Source organism: Exophiala oligosperma (assembly GCF_000835515.1).
Source record: "Exophiala oligosperma strain CBS 72588 unplaced genomic scaffold supercont1.10, whole genome shotgun sequence".
Taxonomy (NCBI): domain Eukaryota; kingdom Fungi; phylum Ascomycota; class Eurotiomycetes; order Chaetothyriales; family Herpotrichiellaceae; genus Exophiala; species Exophiala oligosperma.
In genome coordinates this window covers 397,570-418,703 of record NW_015622827.1, presented here as the reverse complement: position 1 = coordinate 418,703, position 21,134 = coordinate 397,570, and the positions used below count along the sequence as shown (strand labels likewise).

The 21,134-nt window shown below is 50.3% G+C and overlaps 7 protein-coding genes and 1 non-coding gene across 8 annotated transcripts; 3 read left to right on the top strand and 5 right to left on the bottom strand.

Moving 5' to 3' along the window:
* The first annotated feature begins 1,793 nt into the window (after positions 1-1,793).
* On the top strand, positions 1,794-3,354 carry PV06_09337 (uncharacterized protein). The gene is made up of 2 exons (XM_016410773.1): positions 1,794-2,014; positions 2,076-3,354. The coding sequence occupies exons 1-2, from the start codon at positions 1,821-1,823 to the stop codon at positions 3,286-3,288; spliced, it is 1,407 nt and encodes a 468-aa protein (XP_016258580.1). The 5' UTR covers positions 1,794-1,820; the 3' UTR covers positions 3,289-3,354.
* Positions 3,348-5,670, bottom strand: PV06_09336 (uncharacterized protein). The gene is made up of 3 exons (XM_016410772.1): positions 4,351-5,670; positions 3,915-4,291; positions 3,348-3,840 (listed from the first exon to the last, which is right to left on the bottom strand). The coding sequence occupies exons 1-3, from the start codon at positions 5,410-5,412 to the stop codon at positions 3,501-3,503; spliced, it is 1,779 nt and encodes a 592-aa protein (XP_016258579.1). The 5' UTR covers positions 5,413-5,670; the 3' UTR covers positions 3,348-3,500.
* Positions 5,671-5,848: 178 nt separating this feature from the next.
* On the top strand, positions 5,849-8,313 carry PV06_09335 (uncharacterized protein). Its single transcript, XM_016410771.1, has 5 exons — positions 5,849-6,130; positions 6,193-6,800; positions 6,860-7,090; positions 7,155-7,438; positions 7,548-8,313. Exons 2-5 carry the CDS (start codon positions 6,520-6,522, stop codon positions 8,228-8,230), a joined length of 1,479 nt encoding a protein of 492 aa, XP_016258578.1. The 5' UTR covers positions 5,849-6,130; positions 6,193-6,519; the 3' UTR covers positions 8,231-8,313.
* Positions 8,314-8,564: 251 nt separating this feature from the next.
* On the top strand, positions 8,565-8,665 carry PV06_09334. The gene has a single exon. It is a non-coding gene; the product is annotated as a tRNA-Gln (tRNA).
* Positions 8,666-8,989: 324 nt separating this feature from the next.
* Positions 8,990-13,311, bottom strand: PV06_09333 (uncharacterized protein). Its single transcript, XM_016410770.1, has one exon. It carries the CDS (start codon positions 12,875-12,877, stop codon positions 9,464-9,466), a length of 3,414 nt encoding a protein of 1,137 aa, XP_016258577.1. The 5' UTR covers positions 12,878-13,311; the 3' UTR covers positions 8,990-9,463.
* A 282-nt stretch (positions 13,312-13,593) lies between these two features.
* PV06_09332 (uncharacterized protein) lies at positions 13,594-15,530 on the bottom strand. Its single transcript, XM_016410769.1, has one exon. The coding sequence runs from the start codon at positions 15,376-15,378 to the stop codon at positions 13,702-13,704; it is 1,677 nt and encodes a 558-aa protein (XP_016258576.1). The 5' UTR covers positions 15,379-15,530; the 3' UTR covers positions 13,594-13,701.
* A 108-nt stretch (positions 15,531-15,638) lies between these two features.
* PV06_09331 (uncharacterized protein) lies at positions 15,639-17,937 on the bottom strand. The gene is made up of 2 exons (XM_016410768.1): positions 17,112-17,937; positions 15,639-17,066 (listed from the first exon to the last, which is right to left on the bottom strand). Exons 1-2 carry the CDS (start codon positions 17,286-17,288, stop codon positions 15,756-15,758), a joined length of 1,488 nt encoding a protein of 495 aa, XP_016258575.1. The 5' UTR covers positions 17,289-17,937; the 3' UTR covers positions 15,639-15,755.
* Positions 17,938-18,431: 494 nt separating this feature from the next.
* PV06_09330 (uncharacterized protein) lies at positions 18,432-21,112 on the bottom strand (the record flags this gene model as incomplete). Its single annotated transcript, XM_016410767.1, has 3 exons — positions 18,432-20,662; positions 20,710-20,808; positions 20,861-21,112. The coding sequence occupies 3 exons, from the start codon at positions 21,110-21,112 to the stop codon at positions 18,656-18,658; spliced, it is 2,358 nt and encodes a 785-aa protein (XP_016258574.1). The 3' UTR covers positions 18,432-18,655.
* Between the last annotated feature and the right edge of the window lie 22 nt (positions 21,113-21,134).

Below are 21,134 nucleotides of genomic sequence, written 5' to 3'. Positions count from 1 at the left end.
CTGCTCGACCAAACCTGAACATCCCTGACAAGGTACTTAAGGTTTCTGGATCCTCCTGTTGCTGGACATGAAAGGCAATGACCTCCTTCTTCTCCTCTTTTGCCTGCTTCCAGACACAAGCATAACAGATGCTCTGAACAACTCCAATGTCACGTGTGTGTCTCTGTTTGTTTGTTGCGCCATGGAAAACGCTACTCACTTGCAATAAATTGGATTGCTCCACTGGACGAGGAAGAGGAGTGATGGCCTTTGCACAAGTTATATATCCAACATCTGACTTCTTCCCCGTGGATGGCTCGCGACCCAGGCATTGACTGGATAGACTCATATCCTCATCTTCTGCAGTCACGGTTGCAGTCCCAGCGAGAAACCCGGCAAGAATTATCTGCATGATACTGTCAGTTTCGATTATCCACGCGGGCTGGTTTTACTTGCTGGGGCGTAGGCATTGCCCAGATTTCTGATGGAGACTCTGAATGACATGTTTCGTTTTGAAACCGCAATTGCAAATTCGGCAACGGGACAACTCTTAGAAAAGATAACCTTGCAATTCTATGCCGCTGAGGATAGAGGGCTGTGCCGAATGGGGTATTGATGAATCTGATGTTGCTCGAAGGGATATTGATGAGCCTTTTTTTGGTTTGAAAATCTTTGATCGGAAGACCTGGCAATGCCCAGCATGGAGAAAGGGGAGGAGAGGGAGAAATCGCGCGAAGCATGACTGCAAGAACTAGTCATGTTGTTTTGGTCTTCACTCTTGTGATGCGTGGTATGAGGACTCACAGCCTTGTCGTCTAGCAACACCAAGGTGCTGGTAGGAGTGAAAGGTGCATACTGCGCAGTATGAACTGCCTGGGGAATGCGCTGCCTAGCTGTATCTTCACATTGAGGAGCATTGTGAATGACATGAGATGGCTTTCAGAGAGGCGTAAGATGACAAGGCGTGTCCAGTGGAGTTTTTTGAATGCTCCTGATGGATTGGCCGTGGTATCAGAGATCCCCAGTTCGTTCATCGCATCGAGACGGTAACCACCCTCAAAGAGGCGTGGACACAAAGACTGAGTGCGAAAACACTGCAATGAAGCTGCGAACATTGTTTTGTTGGTAAACCACTAATAATGAGCCACACTTTGTGAACAGACCGTTTGTCTTTGTATATTTATATATAGTCCTCCTGTGAACTCTCAGAGGTTGTGCGACGCCATTCGTTTGAAGTCAGTAGCGTCTTCTGCAGCAATCGGGGAACTGCAGAAGACGCTTGAGTGACTCGGACGCTGCAACAAAGCGCAGGCAGAGTGAGATCGATTCTGTTCAGGTTTGGCCTTTTTTTAAACCCCTTCGAGGTCGTAAGGCAAAGCATCCACCAATAAAGAACATTTTTACAAAGGGCTCTTCACCTACCGTTGCGTGTGCTTAACGTACCAACCTACTGTGAGAACCGTTTCATCTGCGCCGAGGAGAGGACCTTTGCCACAAAGAACCAAGTCTCAGCATAGAGATGCATTGAACCTATGGATATGGCGTGGATTGAGCTGGTACGCTGGCGCAAGAAAGGAATGGAAAACAAGGCGAGGACGGGGATATGAATCTTGACTACGTATGCACCATCCATCATGTCATGTTGGCTCGTCGAAATATGCTCGGATGTCCGTATTAGGCATGTCACCTACTCATTATGGAAGTGTTTTTATGTGATGCGTCGCAGGTAATATGGCCCACCGTATGGAGTACTCCTTACACATCTACGTTCGAGCAAAAGACAACTTCTATTCCTCAACGTATTCTTACATTCATCATAGTACTCCGTACGGAGTACCTGAATGGTACTTCTTGCAATCTCATCTCGCTATGTGATGCTCCTACAGCATGGCCGTAAAGGCTTCTCTTCCATCATACCACTCACTAGTCCATGTGCATTCAGCTCATCTTGTGAACGTCGAATAGCCACAGAGACATCTCGAAAAGGACAAAGCATCGACCTGCGCATTGGACTCGATGGACATGTTAGGCTCGAGTATGAATACACCTCTTCTCCTTTCTCCAGAAGCCCAGCAACCATATTGACCTCACCTTAGTCTTGAGACCCCTTCAAGGAACGCGCACGCACGCGCGCAAGACCGTCCACGACATGTTCTTGTCCACTTACCACCGGGCCCATCACTGAAGGTGCCGGCCTTCAATGTCCAACCTCGGTTGAACACTCTCCTCTCCCCGAACACGTCTATCGTCACAATTCATTACCGCCTTGGCCTCGATACCGATGCTACGACCGACGAGAAGACATGTTTTCCAACTCCCATTCATGATGTGTCGACTGCTCTGTCATATCTGACCTCCTCGACGTCGCCCTTCAACGAAGGCCAGCACGAAGAGCCAAAGATTTGTCTCTTCGGGAGCCATATCGGAGGAGGCTTAGCCACAATGCTCTCACTCACCCACCCGGACGATGTACACGCCTTGGCTGTCATCGAGCCCCTGGTAGATTGGGTCAGCCTTGACGAGATCGTTGAACAGTTACGGCGAACGAAAGACACGGCCAGGAAAAGGCACAAACATCGAGCTACACGTTTTGGTGTCGACGATTCATCCGTACTGGCCGCCGCAGAAGATCTCATAAGGTTGCGTGCAAGGTTATTTCCGACCCCGTCATCATACTTTGATCCTTTCGCCAGTCCGCTATTATTTCTTCGCGCTCCGGGTAGAGATACGCCATTGAATAGGACTGTTGGCGACGACCTTGTCGAAGAGATGGGATTGAATGATAGCAATGGCGGGTTTGGCGACACCGAAAACCTCGAAGGTGATCTGCAAGAAGAATATTATTCTTCACACGCACCATTGCCCGATACAATGCCTACTCCTTTATCAACAACGCAGTCTCAATCTCCACCCAGACGGCGCAAAGTCCTGCAAAGATGGCCGGCGATAGGTCGACCCGAGTCTGCAATCCTCCCGCACGTCAAGGCGTTTGTCCGATCTCCATTAGTAGTCGGTAGCTTTGATGAAGTGGAGGGTAACTCGGACGGCGTACACTCCGAGCAGGGTCACGCGGCACTGATGCGAGCTCAAGGCAGTGAATTGGTCGAGCTCATGCGTAGAGCATGCTTTTTTGGTCGAGAGAAAGGCTTTGCTGAAGAACGAGTTCGGCTCTATGAAGAAACTGCTCACGATCAAGACATGGGGAGTGAGAGTGCCGAGGCTCTCACAACGAGTAGCCATTCACGTCCCAGCATGCGCCTGCACGAGCAAGCACTCAGCTGGGCTGAAACAATGCTAGCCAAAGATTGAGTCTAAGGAACCATATAAGGATTAACGATATCTTTTCGGACATCGTCTCATGATGTTTTATTTGCAAACGCCCCCAACACCTTGCCGAGATGTGACACAATGCCCTCTACATGCTCCGGCCTAGCCGTAAATCCTGCCAGACATGTCTATGTTGTCCGGGAAAAATACGCTCCCAGAACCACGGGATAACTGCAAACCATCAAACGATGTCATCAAACAGCATCGTCGTTGTCCTTGACACTCGTCGAATCTGGGTCATTAGCTTCACCTCTTGATCTCTGCCTCTCCAGGTCGCTCTTTAGACTGTCCAGATACCATGCCGCCTGGGCCGAATACTTGCACTTTCTCCTGATGACGCGGCCGTACTTGTAGAAGAATATGGGGAATGGAAAGCATGCCAGAGCGATGAAACCCGGCACTGCGGAAGCCCAGTGCACACCTAGATTTTCATACATCTGGACGGTGAAGAGGGGGAAAACAGCGCCAAAAGCGGAACGAAGGACCGAGTTGGCTGCCATCACAGAAGCAGCATAGATTACATATGAGTCGATTCTGTACCACGATTAGCATATCTAGCTATAACTTTCTCTCTTTTCCCCGTAACGAGGCACCAAGGGAACACTCACAGATAGTTCATGCAAGACATGAAGATGAGCAGAAATCCCGCTCCAAAGGGTACTCCAGCGAGGATTGGGACGATCCAATGGACACTAGGAGATGTTGTGGCTGCGAACCATGCAAGACCAACAATGGCAATGACACCGCCTAAGATGACGGTCGGAAGACGAGTTTCTGGCGGTGCAAAGCCTCCTGTCTCTCTGTGGATACGGATGTAGCGCCTGTTGTCGTAGATGATGATGGCAACGCCGACGAATATTCCAACCAGCATGCCAATGAAAGCCAGACCGCCCACGCCTGCATTCCACCCGTGTCCTTCCTGGAAGACGATAGGGTAGGCGGCGAAGCAGAGATACAAGGTTCCGTAGATAACGGCGGTGTAGATCTGAGTAGTTCGAGGGTCAGTGGAAAGCGAGCCTGCAGACAAGAAACGAAGAGACGTACGGTGAGGAGAAGTACTATAGGCTCCCTGAATAAGAGCGCCCATGGCAACACCAAGGACTTCCTGACCATTTTGTGGAAGGTGAGCGGGTTGTCAATGTCGATCTTGGTCATGTGTGTCTTCCCAGTGACCTTGGTGAGCAATTTCGCCCTCTGGCGCAGCAACACCGGAGCATAAGTCTCGGGCACAATAAGAAGGCCGAAGAAGGTGAGTGCACCCGAGTACAGGGTCAGCACACCAAAGAGCCAACGCCATGATGCTCCCAAATCGATGAAGCCTCCGATCATTGGACCAAGGGTGGGCCCCAGAAACGGGGCGGCAGAGTATATGGCGATGACCACGCCTCGCTGTTCGGCGTCAAACATGTCGGCAATTTGGCCTCCGGGTATGACGAATGCAGCTGAACCAATCGTACCGGCAAGAGCCCGGAAGACGATCAGACTCTGAATATTTTGTGCGGCGATGCATATTCCAGTCCAAATGGTGTAGAAGATCATGGAGAGCATGAGAATGTTGCGACGTCCCAGCGCTTCAGAGAGGGGGCCGAAGACGAGCGGGCCGGTGCCAAATCCCAAGACGAAAAAAGTGAGACCCAGCAGGAATATTTCTTCGCTACAGTGGAATTCCTCCATGATACTTTCGCTCGGACCCGTGTAGGCGGAGGAGGCCAGCGAGATACACAGAGTCATAAAAGCTAGCAAGGCACTCAAGATGGTTTTGCGCTTCATTGAGTAGGTTTTCGGATTGCAAGGGTCATCGTCAAGCCACTGGACGATATAAGGGTCGCTGGGGGTACCGCTTCCACGGTATTTGGCCTCGATGATTCGACTGAAATCCGTGACACATGGTCGCCATGGTCTTCTTTTGAGTGTATACTGGGACCAGTCTGTGGGTTTTTCGATCGATACACGCTGAGGTGTGTGGTTTGGGCCATCCGAGTCGACGTCGATGGACTTCTCCTCGAGTTGTTGCTGGTCTTTCTCAATCAGACTGAGCGGGTTATTTGTCGTTGTCTGTATTGAGTCCGAGTCGGGGGGCTGAGTTGGTTCCTGCGTGTCAGCCATCGTATCTCAGATCTGAAAGTCAGTGTTGCACGAGACAATGGAAGCGAGGGAAAAACATCGTGGCATGTCACGCTGCCGACAACCGATAGATATAGCAACTACACGTGGAATTTGAGCCGCCACGTATTGCACCGCGCCGGAGTTAGGAGCCCGCGGACTTTTGTCAAGACGGACCATCTTTTAATTAGGAGGTAGAAAGTACTTCTCGGGAGCCGCATATCATAAATGCTTGTTGATGGCCCGTATAGCGGGACTAGTGGTAGTTGAAGCTACGATGGACGTCGCAGGGATAAGAAGAAAGAGGGGCAGCGACGTTGTTGTTGGTCGGAGAAATTGGCCACAAAGTCGCTAAAGACGCCGATTCGGGACTTTCGGGTACAAATCACTCCCGAACACCGTATCGCCTCTTCCACTCTGATGCCCCGAACCATTTGACATTGCATACGGCCGGAGGCTGTAGGGACGACTAATCGTTAAAACTCTGGTTGAGGGTCGATGATTCATGTCACCCAGGATGATATGAGGCCACCCGCCGGACCCAGTGGATAACATCTCTTCGGTCGGAAGTCTTTGAATTTTTGACTACTTCTCCGTTACTGCAACAGCGAGGCTGGGCACCAGTGTCGGCCATGCCAGACGAGAGAAAGATCCCGGCGTGCAAAGAATGCCGTGAGAAAAAGCTACGATGTGTGTTTGAGAAAGACGACTGCTGTCTCAGGTAAAACAAACCCCCGATCTTTCGACGCCTGAGGTCGCCGTGATTGACTCGATATCCAACAGATGCACAAGGTTGGGAAAACAGTGTCAAATTCCCGAAGCCAAGCGCAGAGAACGCAAGGCCCGATGTGATTGGTAGTCCCAAGTTCAATCAAGCTCAAGTCTAACCACGGCGGTGCAGTACGCGGGCGAGTCGAACATCTCGAAAGCACGTATTCGGAAATACTGGCCTTGCTGAAACGGAATGGCGACAACGAGCCCTCTCCGCCCACCACCGCCAGCTCACAGCGTCACCCTCCTTCGGTGACACAGACTCCATCGCGGAGGGCGAGCTTCCTGTCGGGGTCGGGAGGCCCTCAATCCATCCTCCCCGCCGTCATCGGCTCGGACATGCTGAGCCTGGACGAATGTGAAGCCTTGCTCAACACTTACCGAGAGATGTCTCGAGTCAACTACCCGTTTGTCCTTCTTCATCAATCATGCCGTGCCGCATCTTTGATCGAGGAACGACCCATGTTGGCACAGGCCATATTCATAGTCACGTCCTGGAAGAACCCCGCGCGACAGGCCGCGCTTCGCTCCATCTTTCTCAGAGATCTTAGTGAAAAGTATTTTATGCGGTACGAGAGGTCTTTTGACCTCTTGCAGTCTCTAATTGTGTACTTTGGGTGGTACGTCGATGTTTATGATTTTCCTTTGCTTGGAGACACTCACAGGACCGTCTTGCTAGGTGTCATTTCTATACCCACAGTTTCCCATCGGGCGCCTACAGACTGGCCACGGTCCTAGTGACCATGGCCATTGAACTTGGCATAACCCAGCGGCCACTTACTGTCACTCAACACGAGGTTCTGTTGAACTCGGGCTCGATATACCCACAGACCAATGAAGGCACGCCTTCGAAATTCTGGAACTTTGATGCCCGAAGAGCCTTTATTGCGACGAATATCATTTCAACGTTGTAAGTCACATATCCAGGCTCCTCTTATCCCCCGCGTGAGAATTATAATTGACTGATTTGGTAGTTGTTGCTTTACATTCCGCAAACACAACCTCCTCCCACATTCTCAATACCTGGATGAATGTGCAGACTCTTTGGTCGCCGACCCTCAATACCCTTCCGATTCCTTGCTACGTGCCTGGATCAAGACCATGGCCATGGCAGAGGGCGTGGGGGCTGCATTTGACCATGGCTCACGAGAACGTGCGGCTGAGCTGAACGACGAAAAGACCCAGCTCTTAGTAACAGCCATGGCGAGACAAGTGGAAGAGTGGAAAGCGAGTCTCCCACCCAAGACTTCTGAGACAGGTCAGTCAGGCCACGTCCCCCTTTGTCTCTAATCATTCTCGTCGACCGGTCCTCATGTTTTCTCCGACTCCCTTGTCACAAGCTAACTTTTGCTCCCGGGGTATTTCAGCCCACATGTACCGCGCGTACTACTGCAGCCGCGCCTACATCCACGAAGTCGGGCTTTACGGCTTGAGCCTGGGCCAAATACCGTCCGTCTCCCGAATGTCTATTATATATGAATGCTACTCGGCGTCGATGAAACACATTTCCGACAACGTCGAACTCTCCCTCGAAGAAATGAGCCAATGGGGAGTGATGGACTGGCGCCAACTGAACCTGTCCGTCATGCTGTGCGCCAAGTCTTCCATCATCCTAGACTCGACTTGCTGCACGGTCGAGTCGTCCCAGCGAGCCTCGTGGTTGGGGAAATGTCTGGACACGCTGTGTCAGCGGATCAAGGAACTTTACTTGATGGCCGTCGGAGGGTCTTCGGGGCAGGCCCAGAAACAGGACCACTTTTTGAAACGTCTAGCTAATGAATGGTCTAATATCAAGACTTGTTATCAAAACTGTGTACAGAGGAACCTTCAAACTCAACAACAACAGCAGCAACAGCAGCAACAGCAACAGACTCAGATACCAACGACGACGGCCGCCGCTACCCAACAAACACAAGCGTCACAGGCACCATTACTATTGCCGTCGGCCGAGTTCCCTTTTGATTTTGACGCGTTCAACGACAGTTATTGGTTCGGGATCGGGGAGGGTGAAGTATCCGGTCTCACTACCAGTGGCGGTTGGCAAATGTGATGTACCCCGGTACGGGACTGTATGAAAAAAATCATGTGCATGTGATATGTACACCGTATGACAATGACCCATGAACTGATTACCTACCCGGGTAATTTTGGGTTTGAAAAACAATCAAAACCACACAGCAACAGAATAGATACCTAGGTACGTAGTAGTGTCAGCGTAGAGTACACACAGTACAAGCAAAAGTTGTGGTAAGCGCCGTCATCGATTCGTCTAGAGTTTTTCGGTGGGGCTCGAAAACGAAGCCAACATATTTTTGACACCTCCAATTCTTGCTCAAATTCGACCTTTAGAATTTGCCCCCCCAAATTTCTGGTTGGCGCTGGCAGGTTTTGTAGTGTAGTGGTGATCACTCCGGATTTTGACCTTTGTTCTTGACCAAGACAACACAACTTTCCGGCAACCCCGGTTCGAACCCGGGCAAGACCTCATTTCCAATTTTTTTTTCTTTTTTAGATTTGAAGAAACGGCTCTTGATAATGTGTAGTACGGTATACTCATTGGCTCACTCACTGTGAGTCTGTGACTCACAGTCAATTCAATCAAATCATCTCGATCATATCTTCGTTGGACCTAGTTCCTTTTTGATATAATTACCTAGGTCCTCCGTAGGTAAAACAACACGACGGACTCATCCAAAAAGAAAAAAAAGGTTGTCTCCCATCAATCACCTAGATCCTTTTTCTTTCCTTTCCCTTTTCACTTCTCACATTGTACTTGTAGAGGGTACTTCACTTTATACACTATATAATATAACACGTCCCTTGTTGACCAAGGTCGGACCGAGCTACCTTTTCCCCCCTTTTGCAATGCAAAATGCATGCTGGGCTTCAGATAAAAAGGAGCATCACCCCTTGAAGGGTAACTCTGTACAACGAGGCCAAAAAAAACCTCCTTCCACTTCTCTCCGTTTTCTTACTTCCCGAGACTGATGAATCACTGCCGAGAACTTTTTCGAGTCAACCCTCTCAAGCAATGCTTGACAACTTTTGAGTCAACCCTTCCATGACTTTATTGCCTAGCATGAGATTATGCATTCATTATATGTCTGTACTTCTTCAATCATTGTCCTTCGTCATCTTCAACGTTGTTGGGCTTTCCAAGCTCGGTGTCATGACGCTGAAAAAACTTATCCAATCACTTTTTTGGTCTCGCCGTATCATGTAAAGCTGCTGTTGCCCGGGGGTTAATCTTGATTTTTTGATCTCGAAATACATAAACCTCATTTCACCTCCTGTTCAAGAAATTCACATTACCCGCTTGTGGCATGCTCAACAAACTATCCGCCCGTTGAAACACATCGCCCCTGAAGAACTGATCGCCATACGCACTGGCGGGTGTACTCGGAATCGCCATTTGCATATTCATGTTTGGCACTGTCGCTTGGGCAGCCGGACCGAGCGCCGCAGATAGCGGAGTGGCAGGTAGTGGTACCGAAACAGGACTTACGCCGTTGGACCCGTTAGGAAGAGCAAGACCATTGACGTTGATCATCTGTTTGGGCATAATGGCCGTGTTGGGGGTGTTTGCTGAACTTGGACCCAACCCTGGAATCGGAGGAACTGGTGCCAAGGGTGGTGGGAATGGACTTTGAACAGGATGTTGTCCCAATGACGAGGTGACCGTATTATACACCGAGGCATTTCCACTGATGCTTGTACCGTTCATGCCATTCGCGTGTGCATAGCCACTCCCGTTCATCGTCGGTGCAGATTGCTGGTTCGTCAACGTATTGAACACGCTCGGAGGTGGCATTGCTGCGGTCGCACTGTCGGTGAGATAACGCCACGGACTCGTTTCGATCAAGCGTCCAGCTTCTCGACTCGCTTTCTGCACCGGTCGGAGCATGATGATCAACTCTTGCGACAACAGCCGGAGAGATTTGGCTTCTCGCATATCCGTCAAAAGGTCAATAAAACTCATCAAGAAGTTCTTGCACAATGACCACAGCGACGGATCATTGCGGCCAGTTCCTGGAACGCTGGGTTCTTTGAGTCGCATATTGACCAGCCGGATCTGCAGCGCTTCACTGACATCAATGCACAGCTTGCATCTATACACCAATGTCGACCAGAGATCATGTACTGACTTGGGCTGTCGATTTTCCTCCGCTGCCTCGAGACATCGAATAAATTGTGCTTTGGCAATCGGGATGGTGTGCAAAGCAGCATCGTACGCTCTGCTTAGTGCCAGGAAAATTTGTTCAAACACAGCCTCCTCCTGGGCGTCTGTAAGGCCGGTGGCAGGATTGACCCGGGCAGGATACCCATTTGCCATAGGCAGATTGAAGGCTTCGCCCGAGCGGGGAGTACTCGCAACTGAGGAAGGCATGCTGTTCATCATCGCAGCTCGAGAACTTGACCTTGATCTGAATCCATTGCTATTTAAAGTGCCGCTGTTTGAAAATGTTGACGAAGTGCCTGTCAAACTTCCACCGTTGAGCGTAGTACCAGTCATGTGGATTGGTGTCGGGAGAGAACCCGAAGGTGCAGGTAACACAGGGTTTGGTGGATATGTTGGGACGTTTTCCGCGACCGGATGCTGGATGGCCGTGTCACTACGCAATCTCCCACCCTGTCTCGAAGGCATGTTTCTGTCTCGGGTAGGGGTGATTGCTCGAACTGGTTGGGATGGCGTAGTAAATTCTTCAGGGATCGTCTGAATTGGATGAGTATTTCCACTCGACAATTGCCTTCTATGCCCGAAACCTCGTGTCACGTTGACATCCGCACCGAAACTCTGGATTGCATTCCGAACCTCGATCATACTGCCGTAAAGCAAGAGCATTAGACTGCGGACGTACCGCACGTCAGCTCCAGCGACAATTTTCTTGACATTGTCCTGCAGTTGAGCAGTCACATGCGTGTATGCCATGATACACGTAGCACAGTCCCGTCGAACGGTGGTTTCAACTCTCAGGACGGCATCCTCGTCCTCAATATCCACCACTTCAGCTTGTTCCAACGCTTCGTTGAGTCGATCGACGTGCGTTGAGGCATTAAAAAATGTGAACTCTAGCGTACTCCTCCGAACGTCCTTGCCACGTATTGCAGCAATCAAGCCGGAGATGTGAGGGTGGATTTGGTAAAGTGCGTACAAAATACCCTTCGCCCCGTCAATGACGGGACTATTCAACTCATTCTCGACCTTGTGTTCTGGTAAGCTTGACAGTCGTTTCACAAAAGCAAGCCTATTCCGTCTCGGATCTCGGGGGCTATTCGGACTAGATGAACTGGCACCGCCAGGAGATGATAGAGTACCGTTCCGCTTCAGGACGGATCCATGACTGAAACCTCTAAGATGACTGTTTCTGTTGACTTTGAGTTCGTCAATGCTGTCCAAGTCCGGCTTTTCTCTTTCTCTCCTCATCATCCCCATCCTCTTATGACGAGCTGCAGCTGATGCCTGTAAAACACTTTCGCTGTTGCTTCGGTTCCTCTCATTGCTGTTTTGGCTTATCAGAGGTGCAATGCCCGGACGTCGGAGGGCAATTGATTGGGCGCCAGAGGCCATGCGGAAGTGGGACCGCGTAGGTACTGGAGGTGGATTCGGCTGAAGGGGTGACGATTTGTTTCCTTCTGAACCCGGTTCACTGAGGCCGCTGCCAGTGCTTGGAATGACGGGGAATCTGCTGCTCAAAGTTCTTTTCAGAGGCTTTGGCGTCTCCATCGGAGTTTCATCGATCTGCAAGGAAGCCTCGACATCTATCGGAGCGAGAGTTGATGAATGCGCCTCTCGCAGATACCTTTTGATCTCGAGTGTGATGGCTGTCTCTCTCTCGTGATCGGTCATCTCTGAAAAGGATACTTCTGATTCTTTGTATTCGACAACCCTTTTTAACCGGAATCGCAGAGGGTTTTCTGCGATCTTCAATATCTGAAGTTTCGTCATTTCGGATAATTCAGTCGGCAGCTCTTCAACTCGATTGTGCACCAATGAAAATACCCGCAGTGAGCGGAGGTTCTTTATATCAGGGGAGATCTTTCGCACTTTGTTGCGACTTATATCCAAGATCTCCAGTTGGTTGAGCTTGTATACTCCCCGAGGTATCTCTCGGAATACATTGGACCGTATATTGAGGTAGCGCAAATGGGTACATTCGGAGAAGCGGAGTGGTATATGCCATATCTGGTTTTGTGAGAGAGATAATCTTTCCACCTCGTCTTTGATAAGATCAACCACACTCTCGGGCAGTCTGGCGATATTGGAGTGTCCCAGGTCCAGGGTTAATTTGGGCTTGACAACGTCCCTAACGGCCTCGCTGCCCGCAAGCGCGTGTTCTGTGTCTTGTCTCGCATCTGCGACTTTCTTCTTGAACAGTTCTGTGGTGTCGTCCAAAGATAACAGGCTGAGCTCGCTCTTTTTGACTTGTCCGATGATGGTTGCCTCCTCTGGTTTCGCCGGGGAGCCGTCCAGGGTTTGACCGGCATCGACACGTTGCGCTTGTGACCTCGTGTCTTCGCTAGAGGCTCGAGGAGGGCGGTCACTGTCGTCGAAGCGGGATGGTCGACCCAGTCGTGAGGCATCCTCCGGACGAAGCAGGACTCGCGGAAGGTTAACTTGCGGTAGTTCGGGCTCCATTATGTTCGACAAGCTGGTGTCTCTGAAGCCTAGGCCAGAGATGCTGTCAATGGCCAGCATCGGGGAAGATGAATCAGGCGGTGGGTGGACCAGCCCATCCACAGCATGCTCCGGTCGATCTCAAATCTGATACAACTGAGGGGAGATTCTGTCTGCATTCAATAACGCACCAGGCGTTGTCACACCATCGTAGAAGTGTTGAAAAGAGGTGAAAGCCTTGCCAGGAAATTGTACAAGAGTCGTATCGTGTGTATCGTGCGAACAGATGATGCCTATGGCTCGTGCTGAGCCGTGACACGGTGTGGTGTTCGTGTTCTAGGGACGATCGGACAAAGGTTCGTCAGGAGGACAGTGCTTTGTTGATTGGACCCCAAGAGGACCGTAGCTTGTGTCGATGGCTCTTGGACGTGGCATAAGTTGTTGTTGATTCTTTCGACAGTGGCCAATGGCATAGACGACAGGGCGTGACGTTGATGACAGAAGGTGTCTTGCTGAGTCTTTGTTGCTGTCTCAGACCAGCGCAGCGCAGTTTGGCGCGGTTCGTCTCAGACAAAAACAGCCCCCAGCCCCGTGCACGTGACCTGTTCCTTGCATTGGCGCCCTTTTTACTGATTAGCCTGGAAAGCGACCGTTGAAAGCGACAGGGATCATGGTTTTTCTCTCTATCACTTATCCGTATCGCTATCCGGATCTTGATAATGATCCGCCCTGCCATCACACGTGGCCCTTGACTTCTCGTATTCGTACTACTGGCTACAACCGCGTAACAAAGTCGTGGTCGAAGCATTGTCGTCTCATTCCTACCTGGTACGGAGTTGGGACGGAGTAATAAGGGAGAGATCTCATAAACACCATGCAAGACCGGAGACGAGGAGGTGCGTCTCCTAGCCACACTCTTGCTGACTTCCATCTTCCATCAGCCTGGTCTCTTTGCCATATCCATGTAGGCCACCATCCAAGATCCAGCGCTCATTATCTTCACTATCATCTTGCACTCTTCGCCATACACTCTTTCTATCTGGCTCCCGCTGCTTGCCCTTGTCCACACCTTCAGGTGCTCTCCACACTGGCCGGACGAGTTTGCCACTTGCTAGAAGAGGATTGTTGCTGAAAGCACCTTGACCTCCAACACTCAAATGTTGATCAGCGAGGTCATGCTCGATATCAGCATCGATGACTGGCTCATCAATCTTCTCTGTAGCCGCCGACACTTTCTGGCGCTCATATGTTCTGACAAGTTTCCCATTCTTGATGCTCATGCTCATCACCGTCTTTTTCTTTTCCCATTCCGGTCTGTTTGCCTCTTCCATCTCGCGAATGTATTGCTGTTGCCTCTTCAGCGCTGCAGCACGCTGAACCGGACTCATCCACTGCGTAGACCCTGGCGTCAAAGTCATGTCGTAGTCACTAGCCTCATCATAGACTCGAGTCCGCTGGGCGTTTTCTCTTTGGAATGCCAGAAGTTTATCTCGATGTGCTCTCGCTCGTGCTGCCGCTAATGAGGACTCGTCTCCTGAAAGTGCCTCGGGAGTTGATCCTCCAAACGCCGGTGTACCCCGACCGGAGTGTGTCTGGGAAGCATTGTGAGCAGCCATCTTTTCAATACCCCGCTCTTCTTTCAGTGCCTTAATCATGCTATCGACTTGCTCCTTTGACAAAATAGGTGCATCACAGAATGAGCATGGTTGAAGGCCTTCCAAGGCGCATATGATCTTGCCACAGTTCAGGCAGTTTGGAGCGGTCTCGAACAAGGGATGGATGGAGGCATTGCAGGTACATTTTCTTCTCTCTTTCGATAAGGTGGGATTGGTAGATAGCTCTAGAGCTGCAATTGATGCCGTCAAATCTGCCACATTTGAAGTGGTGGTAGCGGAAGGGCCGCCTTTCTGTGGTGTCGAGCTTCCAGACTGTGGCAGCGAATGTGACGGGTGTGCTGGCTTTTTTGACTGTTTGGACCGGACATTTGCGAATCCAAAATCTGATATCAAATTTCCCGATGCTGAAGGTGGCAATTTATTGGATTTGGGAGCTGGTGAAGCATCCCGCGAAGTCACATTGGACTGAGGGGCAGCCCGAGTAGTACTGAAGGGCGCCTGGAGGGCATCAGGCGTACGAGTCCGCGAAGGTACATCCTCATCGTGGAAAAGAGATCCCCTGCTTGATGAGTAATTGTCGTCTGTGTTGTACTGCTTGGTATATCCTCCAGAGACGTTGCCATATCCTTCTGGTACGCGAGCAGGGCCAACGGCATGAAGTGGTGGCTTTGTTTTCCGCGCAGCTCTCTTCTTCGGACTTGGAACGCCAGTCTCATCCGCCGTCGACGCCGGGCGGGTCTGTGACGCATTCCTGCTGTCCGAAGACACTTGAGGTCTTCGTGCATTGAAAGATGAGATGAACTCGAATGCCTGCGGTGAATCGCCGAGTAAGTTCTTCAGGTGTTCGGCACCTGTTTCCTTGGAAAGTGAGTTGGTGTAGGTTATAACTTCTCGAAGCGATTCGTCATCGATTGGAAGCAGGCGTTGAAGGCGAGGCAATGCCCATGATTGCAACTCTCCGCTCATATTGACCGATCTTCCCGGGTCAGGTCTCTGTAGGAGGGACCACGCTGTAGCGTACGAGTTGATGAATGTTCTCGAAATCGATAATGGCAAATGTACAAGGAGTATGATTAGGATTTATTGTTAAGAAACCTATTCAACAGTGCGGGATGGAGTTGTTTGAAGTTGAGAAGATGACAAAGATTATTTTCCACACTTTTACTCATATTCTTTGCCGTCTTCGTATTGTCCCATCTCATTTTCACACCTTATACTTCATACGAGGCTCTTCACACGGTTCGATTGAAAGTCATCAGAAACTCTGTTCTCTCATGTGTAATCATGCCAAAGATGCTATTTAATGCATATATTACCGTCGTCTCATTTTGAGAACGATTCCACTACAGCGCCACAGCAGAGTCGTGCGCAACCAATGCAATGAGAGCAGCACCTAAACCACTGCCATCTTTTGCAAGGCCGATTCTGATACGCTTCTCATCTTCGCCGATGCCCTCGATCTCCCGGAAAGCTTCACGAATATACTCCTCGAAGCCTGGGTAGTATTCGACCAAGCTCCCGTCCACACCCACATCAACGATCTCGTCCTCCTGTAATTTGTTCGTCGAAATGATCACACCAGCGAGTGCGACCGCACTCAGCCGGGCTGCTCTCTTACCGATGGCATGCACGAGCATCTTGACAGCCACACAGTCTTCTGTGGATGCGGCCCCAATGTTCAACTCCTTCTCGAGGGTTTGTTTGGTAATTCGTAAATGATCGGATTGATCTTCCTCCACAATGGATAGGAACGATGTGTCGATACCCCATTGCTGAAACAATGCACTGTCCTCTGCCACAGTTGTTGTACTTCTGATGTCGTTGTCGTGCGAGGTCACGTCTCTGAATAGTGCGACGCCCGCGTCAGGATGTTGATGTAGGCTCAGAAGTGCCCGCCTTAGGATCTCGCCGAGGAACATGCCGGACACTCGCTTCTCAAACATCTGGATTCCAGGATTCACCGATTCCCGATCCAGATCTATATCGAATTGGGTGTTGGGTAGAACTTTGAGCCCGTTGTCAAAACTGCCCCATTCTGAGTTGATGACCATGAGGCCTGTTGACTTGTCGTAGTTTGTGCCACCACCGGCTTCGTCAACCGCTTTCATCTTTTTGACTCGGTCCAGCTTCTCAACGTATGCTCCATTTGTGCCCGTGCCAAAGATGGCACCGATCAAGGTCTTGGTCTTGCCAGGAGAGGTATATGATCTTGCCATCAAAGTGCCCACCGTGTCGTTGACCAACGCTGCGACCCGAACGGGAAGTTTCAGAGCGTCAATCTCTTTCTGTAGCAACTCGCAAACATCCATGCCGATAGCCTCTGGGATATCGAATCCTTTGGTCCACCTCATGAGCTTGCCCTTGTTGATACCTATTTGATTCACAGGAAAGCTGAATGTGAAACCCAGGTCGAAAAACTCCTGTTCCACCGGATCGTTGCGGTGCTTCTCGAAATGGTCTTCGTGATGCGTTTTGAGGAATGCTTCGATCTGCTGAGCAAGGAAATGGAACAGGTCGTGGGCAGTCTTAGCCTCCATCAAGGAGCGCGGAACCGCGACCTTGGACTGCTGTAACGAGAACGACTGATTCCCGTGCAGGGTTATCGAGCATACTCGAAAGTTGGTGCCTCCCAAGTCAACTGCCAAGTATACGCCCTAATGATATGTCAGTTCAGTCGCTACAAGAGCTTCCTATCCTACCTTTTCCGTGCCATTGGGGACTGATGTGACATAGGTTGGGATCTGGCTCAACGTAGCACCCTCCTTCTCTAGACCTTCTTGCATCTCCCGAATAAACTCCTTGACACCCTTGTTCACATCCTCCGTGCTATACTCGAAGTCCGCAATCATACGCTTGGCCTCTGCCTCGAGAGCCATGTTGGTCAAGCCGTGTGTGACAGGCAACTCAGCTGAAAACAACGACTTGGGTTTGCACTGTGTTCCCGGTTCTAATTGTTCGTAATACGCCTCTTGCTTATACACACTTTCGCCGAAAGGACTGAGGGTGTTCTTAGGCAGCTCAGGCTTTCGGAGAGGGCGAGGAGGTTGGACGTTGCGTGACGAAAATAGCTGTACGAGGAGAAGCAACAGCAGAACCAGGCCAGAGGCAAGGTATAGGAGGGGAGTGCGCGACTTGGCCGACAGCTTGACTCGCGTTCTGTACTGATCAGTTCCTGGGATCCAGCTGCAGAACTTACGCCAGGCAGAATCCTGGTGCAGTGTTTCGTTACTAGACGACTGACGAGGCGCCAGGTTGGCTAGCTGCACCCAAGAGGCCTATATGATGGATACTGTGAGGGGCTCAAGGAAACAAGGTCAAGATGTCAAGAGGAGGGGCAAGACCAGTAAAAGGCCACGGCAAGGCAAGGATAAGGTAGCATAGGTGGATGTGGTTCGTGGGCCGCCAGGCAATGAACGAGTGAACGATTACGAGGGAAACGTGGAGGGAAGAGGATAGCGTGATGATGGTGCCCGAGGTGCTGGTGATGCTGGTGATGTAGGTAGCATTGATGAAGTCAATGCTGGCGACAAAGTGACCTCGGTGGCTTGAAAATTTTTGATGGTTTGGTGATGATGATGCGTTTCCTGCAGCCGTTGTGCTGTAAGCTATACCTAGAAGTCGCAGCCCTAGGTCCGAGTCGCTAGGTAGATTTAGGCATAGCAGGCCCATAAACATGCGAGGGAAGCGAGAAGGGTTGGTGAGGTTTGGGCATCAAGATCAGCTCAATGGAGCTCAGAAACCCACTAAGCTGGCCTAGACGGAGGACATGTAGCTCCTCCCGACCCCAGTTCTAGGCGCCACGGGCCTCCATAAGTTAAACCCCGGCCTAGACGAATGGTGATGTGTCCGTATTCCGGCTCCATTAATGATATGCACGATGTGGCACATGGCATTGAGGAGACATCGCTTCGAAGCTACGGTCTAAATAACACTGCTGATCGATGTGAATGTCCTCGATAATGCTGATCTATTGTTGCACTCGGTAATCTCAAGAGTTATTGTATACGGAGTACACACCTCAGCAATCATCCTCCCATATGTGCCTTTCAACGCCTGTCCCTGCAATGTTTTCTTTTTCATGATGTATGACAGGTACATACATGTACGTTTGAGCATCCGGCATCTCTACCATTGATATATACTTCTCATCGTGACACAAATACCAGCCAAAATCGCTGACTCCCAGGTTTGAAACTTCCCAATATATGTCAAAAACGCCGTCACTCTGTTGTTTGCAAATTCCTCAAAAGAGCATGTCGTTCGAATCATCGTCTAAGGATTCGTTATTCATCACCTCATAGTCGTCCAGTGTCTTCCTTCTTTTGACTTCCATTGTCCGATCATTCAGCTTCGTCACGTCTAGTCTGCTCATATCTGGTGTATGGTGTCTCCCTCCCCATGAAAATCGCTTGATAAGGCTCCCTCGTCGTTGTGGCTTGGGCTCTGAGCTTGACCGTCCAACATACGAGAGGGATGACGACGATGAATCAGAGGCCGAGGAATATGATCGCTTGTCTGACATTGGAGTTGTTGTTTTATTGCGTTGCCCTTGTGACTGTCGAAGACCCTTGGCGCCTTCGTGTGACGTGAAACCATTATTCTTGTCAGCTGGGCTAGGGTCTGGATCAAGGCTCCATTCATGGCCAAAGAGCTTCATGTCTGGGTCTGTTTGAAACATCATCTTCATCTCGAGTACGTCCTCCTCTCCTCGTGGGACGACACTGGCCCTTCTCTTCCACATGTGCCACAGCAGATGATCGTCCCCAAGTGCGTCGGCCAGTGAGGTGTTTGAGGAGCTCTGCTTCAGATCACCAGACATGGATACTGTCGATTCTTGAGTAGCAATGTTTTCGTTTGAACTGTGTCGTGAGTCGCAATGTCCTCGGGGCGGAGTTGTTTGAGCGTTGAGATAGGTGTGTTGGCAGCATGTATATTGAGGAACACACTCTTCCTTCTTACCGACTGTCAGAGCCCGGGATTCGCCTTCTGGCCAACCGTGGTGGTCTGGCTCATTTATCCCATGTCTTCTTCCATGACAGTCAACCACCTCGAACAAATCAGGATCCTGCTCATGCTGCATCAGCGGATGCATGCGGATGATATTCTGAGTAAGCCAATCAGACCGACCAATAAAGTCTGACTCTTGGGGTTCGAGCTTGTTCGCCATAGGTTCATGGGAAGCCGTAAGCATCGAAGCATCACTCATCTGCGATGTGTTATCTGCACTATGTCTACGTGGGCAGGGCAAGTCACCTGGGTGGTCGGCTTGGCTAACAGGCTTGTGAACGTTAAAGGGCATGTACCTGTACCCCCAGGTCTCAAAGGATTCCGACGTAGTTGCACGCTCCTGATCGTTGACACCTCTTGATGTGACTCCAGGGTTGTAATTTGCATAGTAATTAGCCGGTTGGTTGACTGTTGCCTCAATATCGAAGAGGTTACCACTTGTATCGTCCTCATAGCCTAATTCTGTTTCAGGAAAGTCTTCTAGATTGTTGTTACATGATGCATCGTCTTGCAACATCAAACCGTAATCTCTCGCATTTTGATTGCCTGAGTCTAGCATAAAATCCTCGTATGCCCGAGAGGAACATAGCGATCGCAAGATACGCTCACCATTGCGGTCCCGAAGTCCATGAGCAAGGGTCAGCCAAAGACTCTTGTGTACTTGGGCGCTGACCGCGCCATCAACAGGAACCTTTGTCTGTACAGAGAAGGGGGCTAGCCACCTTGTTATGGCTGGAATGAAGCGACACTGCTCGTCAAACCTTTGAGCATATTGTTGAGCAAAGCAGGATGGGAATATGGCAGCCAATGGAGTCGATTCCAGCTCAGTAACACGCCTGAAACCTGCAGGAGGTCTGATGAGCCGCGAAGAGATGCTGCTGCGGATCCCCATATCGAGCAACATCAGGAAGGCTTGTCCATCCAGCAACGATGTGGATGGGGACTTGTTTTTTAGGCGGACCTCATCAAACGTAGTAACAAGCTCGGAAATAACAGGGTGACAATTACCTTGAGATGTTTGATGTCTCTTTTCACGATCTGGTTCACCGGAGGAAGATTTGTTCGTTTCGTTGTCCAGGGAAAACGAAGAATGCTGCCGTCTGGCCCGGGACTTTTCTTGACTTGCCGGAAGAACATCTACACTGTCCTGGTGGGTAAAGTGCAATGTAAGTTCAAATCGCTGGATCGACACAGGCGAAATCGTTTCCGGACAGGTAGCGGATTGGCCGTCGTCATTGAAGGACTGCAAAAAACTCAGTAACATTGATGAAGACAGTCATATGGTTCTACCTTCAACTCGAGTTGGAAGCTGAAAGCCCTGGTAGAAACCAAAGTCTGCTCATTGTCGTATTGCACACAGGAGGTATCGTATCCAAGCTGTTTCCACAGCTATGTTGGTCAGGTTTACGGAATGGCCTGGTAATCTCCTCGACTGGCTTACCTCAGCTCCAGCAACCCAGTCTGCAATGAATCTGACGAAATCGTTACGACCAGATGTGATAAGCGTCAAGTTCAAACTAAGATCAAAACAGATGCGGAAAAGGCAAAGAAGACGTTTGGATCGCGGGCACCATGGAAGCAAACTATTTTGTGACTGCCACTCGCCTGAAATATGGACTGTCGTCTTAGTGTGTAGACCGACATTGGAGTCTCGGTGTATGAAGCTGGTGTCACCGAGATCCAGCTCCTGCATTGTTGTATTTGGACATGGCCTC

Coding starts and splice junctions, on each gene's coding strand:
- PV06_09337 (XM_016410773.1), top strand. CDS start 1,821: ATGGTACTTCTTGCAATCTCATCTCGCTATGTGATGCTCCTACAGCAT. Junction 2,015..2,075: donor GATGGACATGTTAGGCTCGA/GTATGAATACAC, acceptor ACCTCACCTTAG/TCTTGAGACCCCTTCAAGGA.
- PV06_09336 (XM_016410772.1), bottom strand. CDS start 5,412: ATGGCTGACACGCAGGAACCAACTCAGCCCCCCGACTCGGACTCAATA. Junction 4,292..4,350: donor CTATAGTACTTCTCCTCACC/GTACGTCTCTTC, acceptor CGAACTACTCAG/ATCTACACCGCCGTTATCTA. Junction 3,841..3,914: donor ATGTCTTGCATGAACTATCT/GTGAGTGTTCCC, acceptor ATCGTGGTACAG/AATCGACTCATATGTAATCT.
- PV06_09335 (XM_016410771.1), top strand. CDS start 6,520: ATGCTGAGCCTGGACGAATGTGAAGCCTTGCTCAACACTTACCGAGAG. Junction 6,801..6,859: donor CTAATTGTGTACTTTGGGTG/GTACGTCGATGT, acceptor CCGTCTTGCTAG/GTGTCATTTCTATACCCACA. Junction 7,091..7,154: donor ACGAATATCATTTCAACGTT/GTAAGTCACATA, acceptor CTGATTTGGTAG/TTGTTGCTTTACATTCCGCA.
- PV06_09333 (XM_016410770.1), bottom strand. CDS start 12,877: ATGCTGGCCATTGACAGCATCTCTGGCCTAGGCTTCAGAGACACCAGC.
- PV06_09332 (XM_016410769.1), bottom strand. CDS start 15,378: ATGAGCGGAGAGTTGCAATCATGGGCATTGCCTCGCCTTCAACGCCTG.
- PV06_09331 (XM_016410768.1), bottom strand. CDS start 17,288: ATGGCTCTCGAGGCAGAGGCCAAGCGTATGATTGCGGACTTCGAGTAT. Junction 17,067..17,111: donor TCCCCAATGGCACGGAAAAG/GTAGGATAGGAA, acceptor ACATATCATTAG/GGCGTATACTTGGCAGTTGA.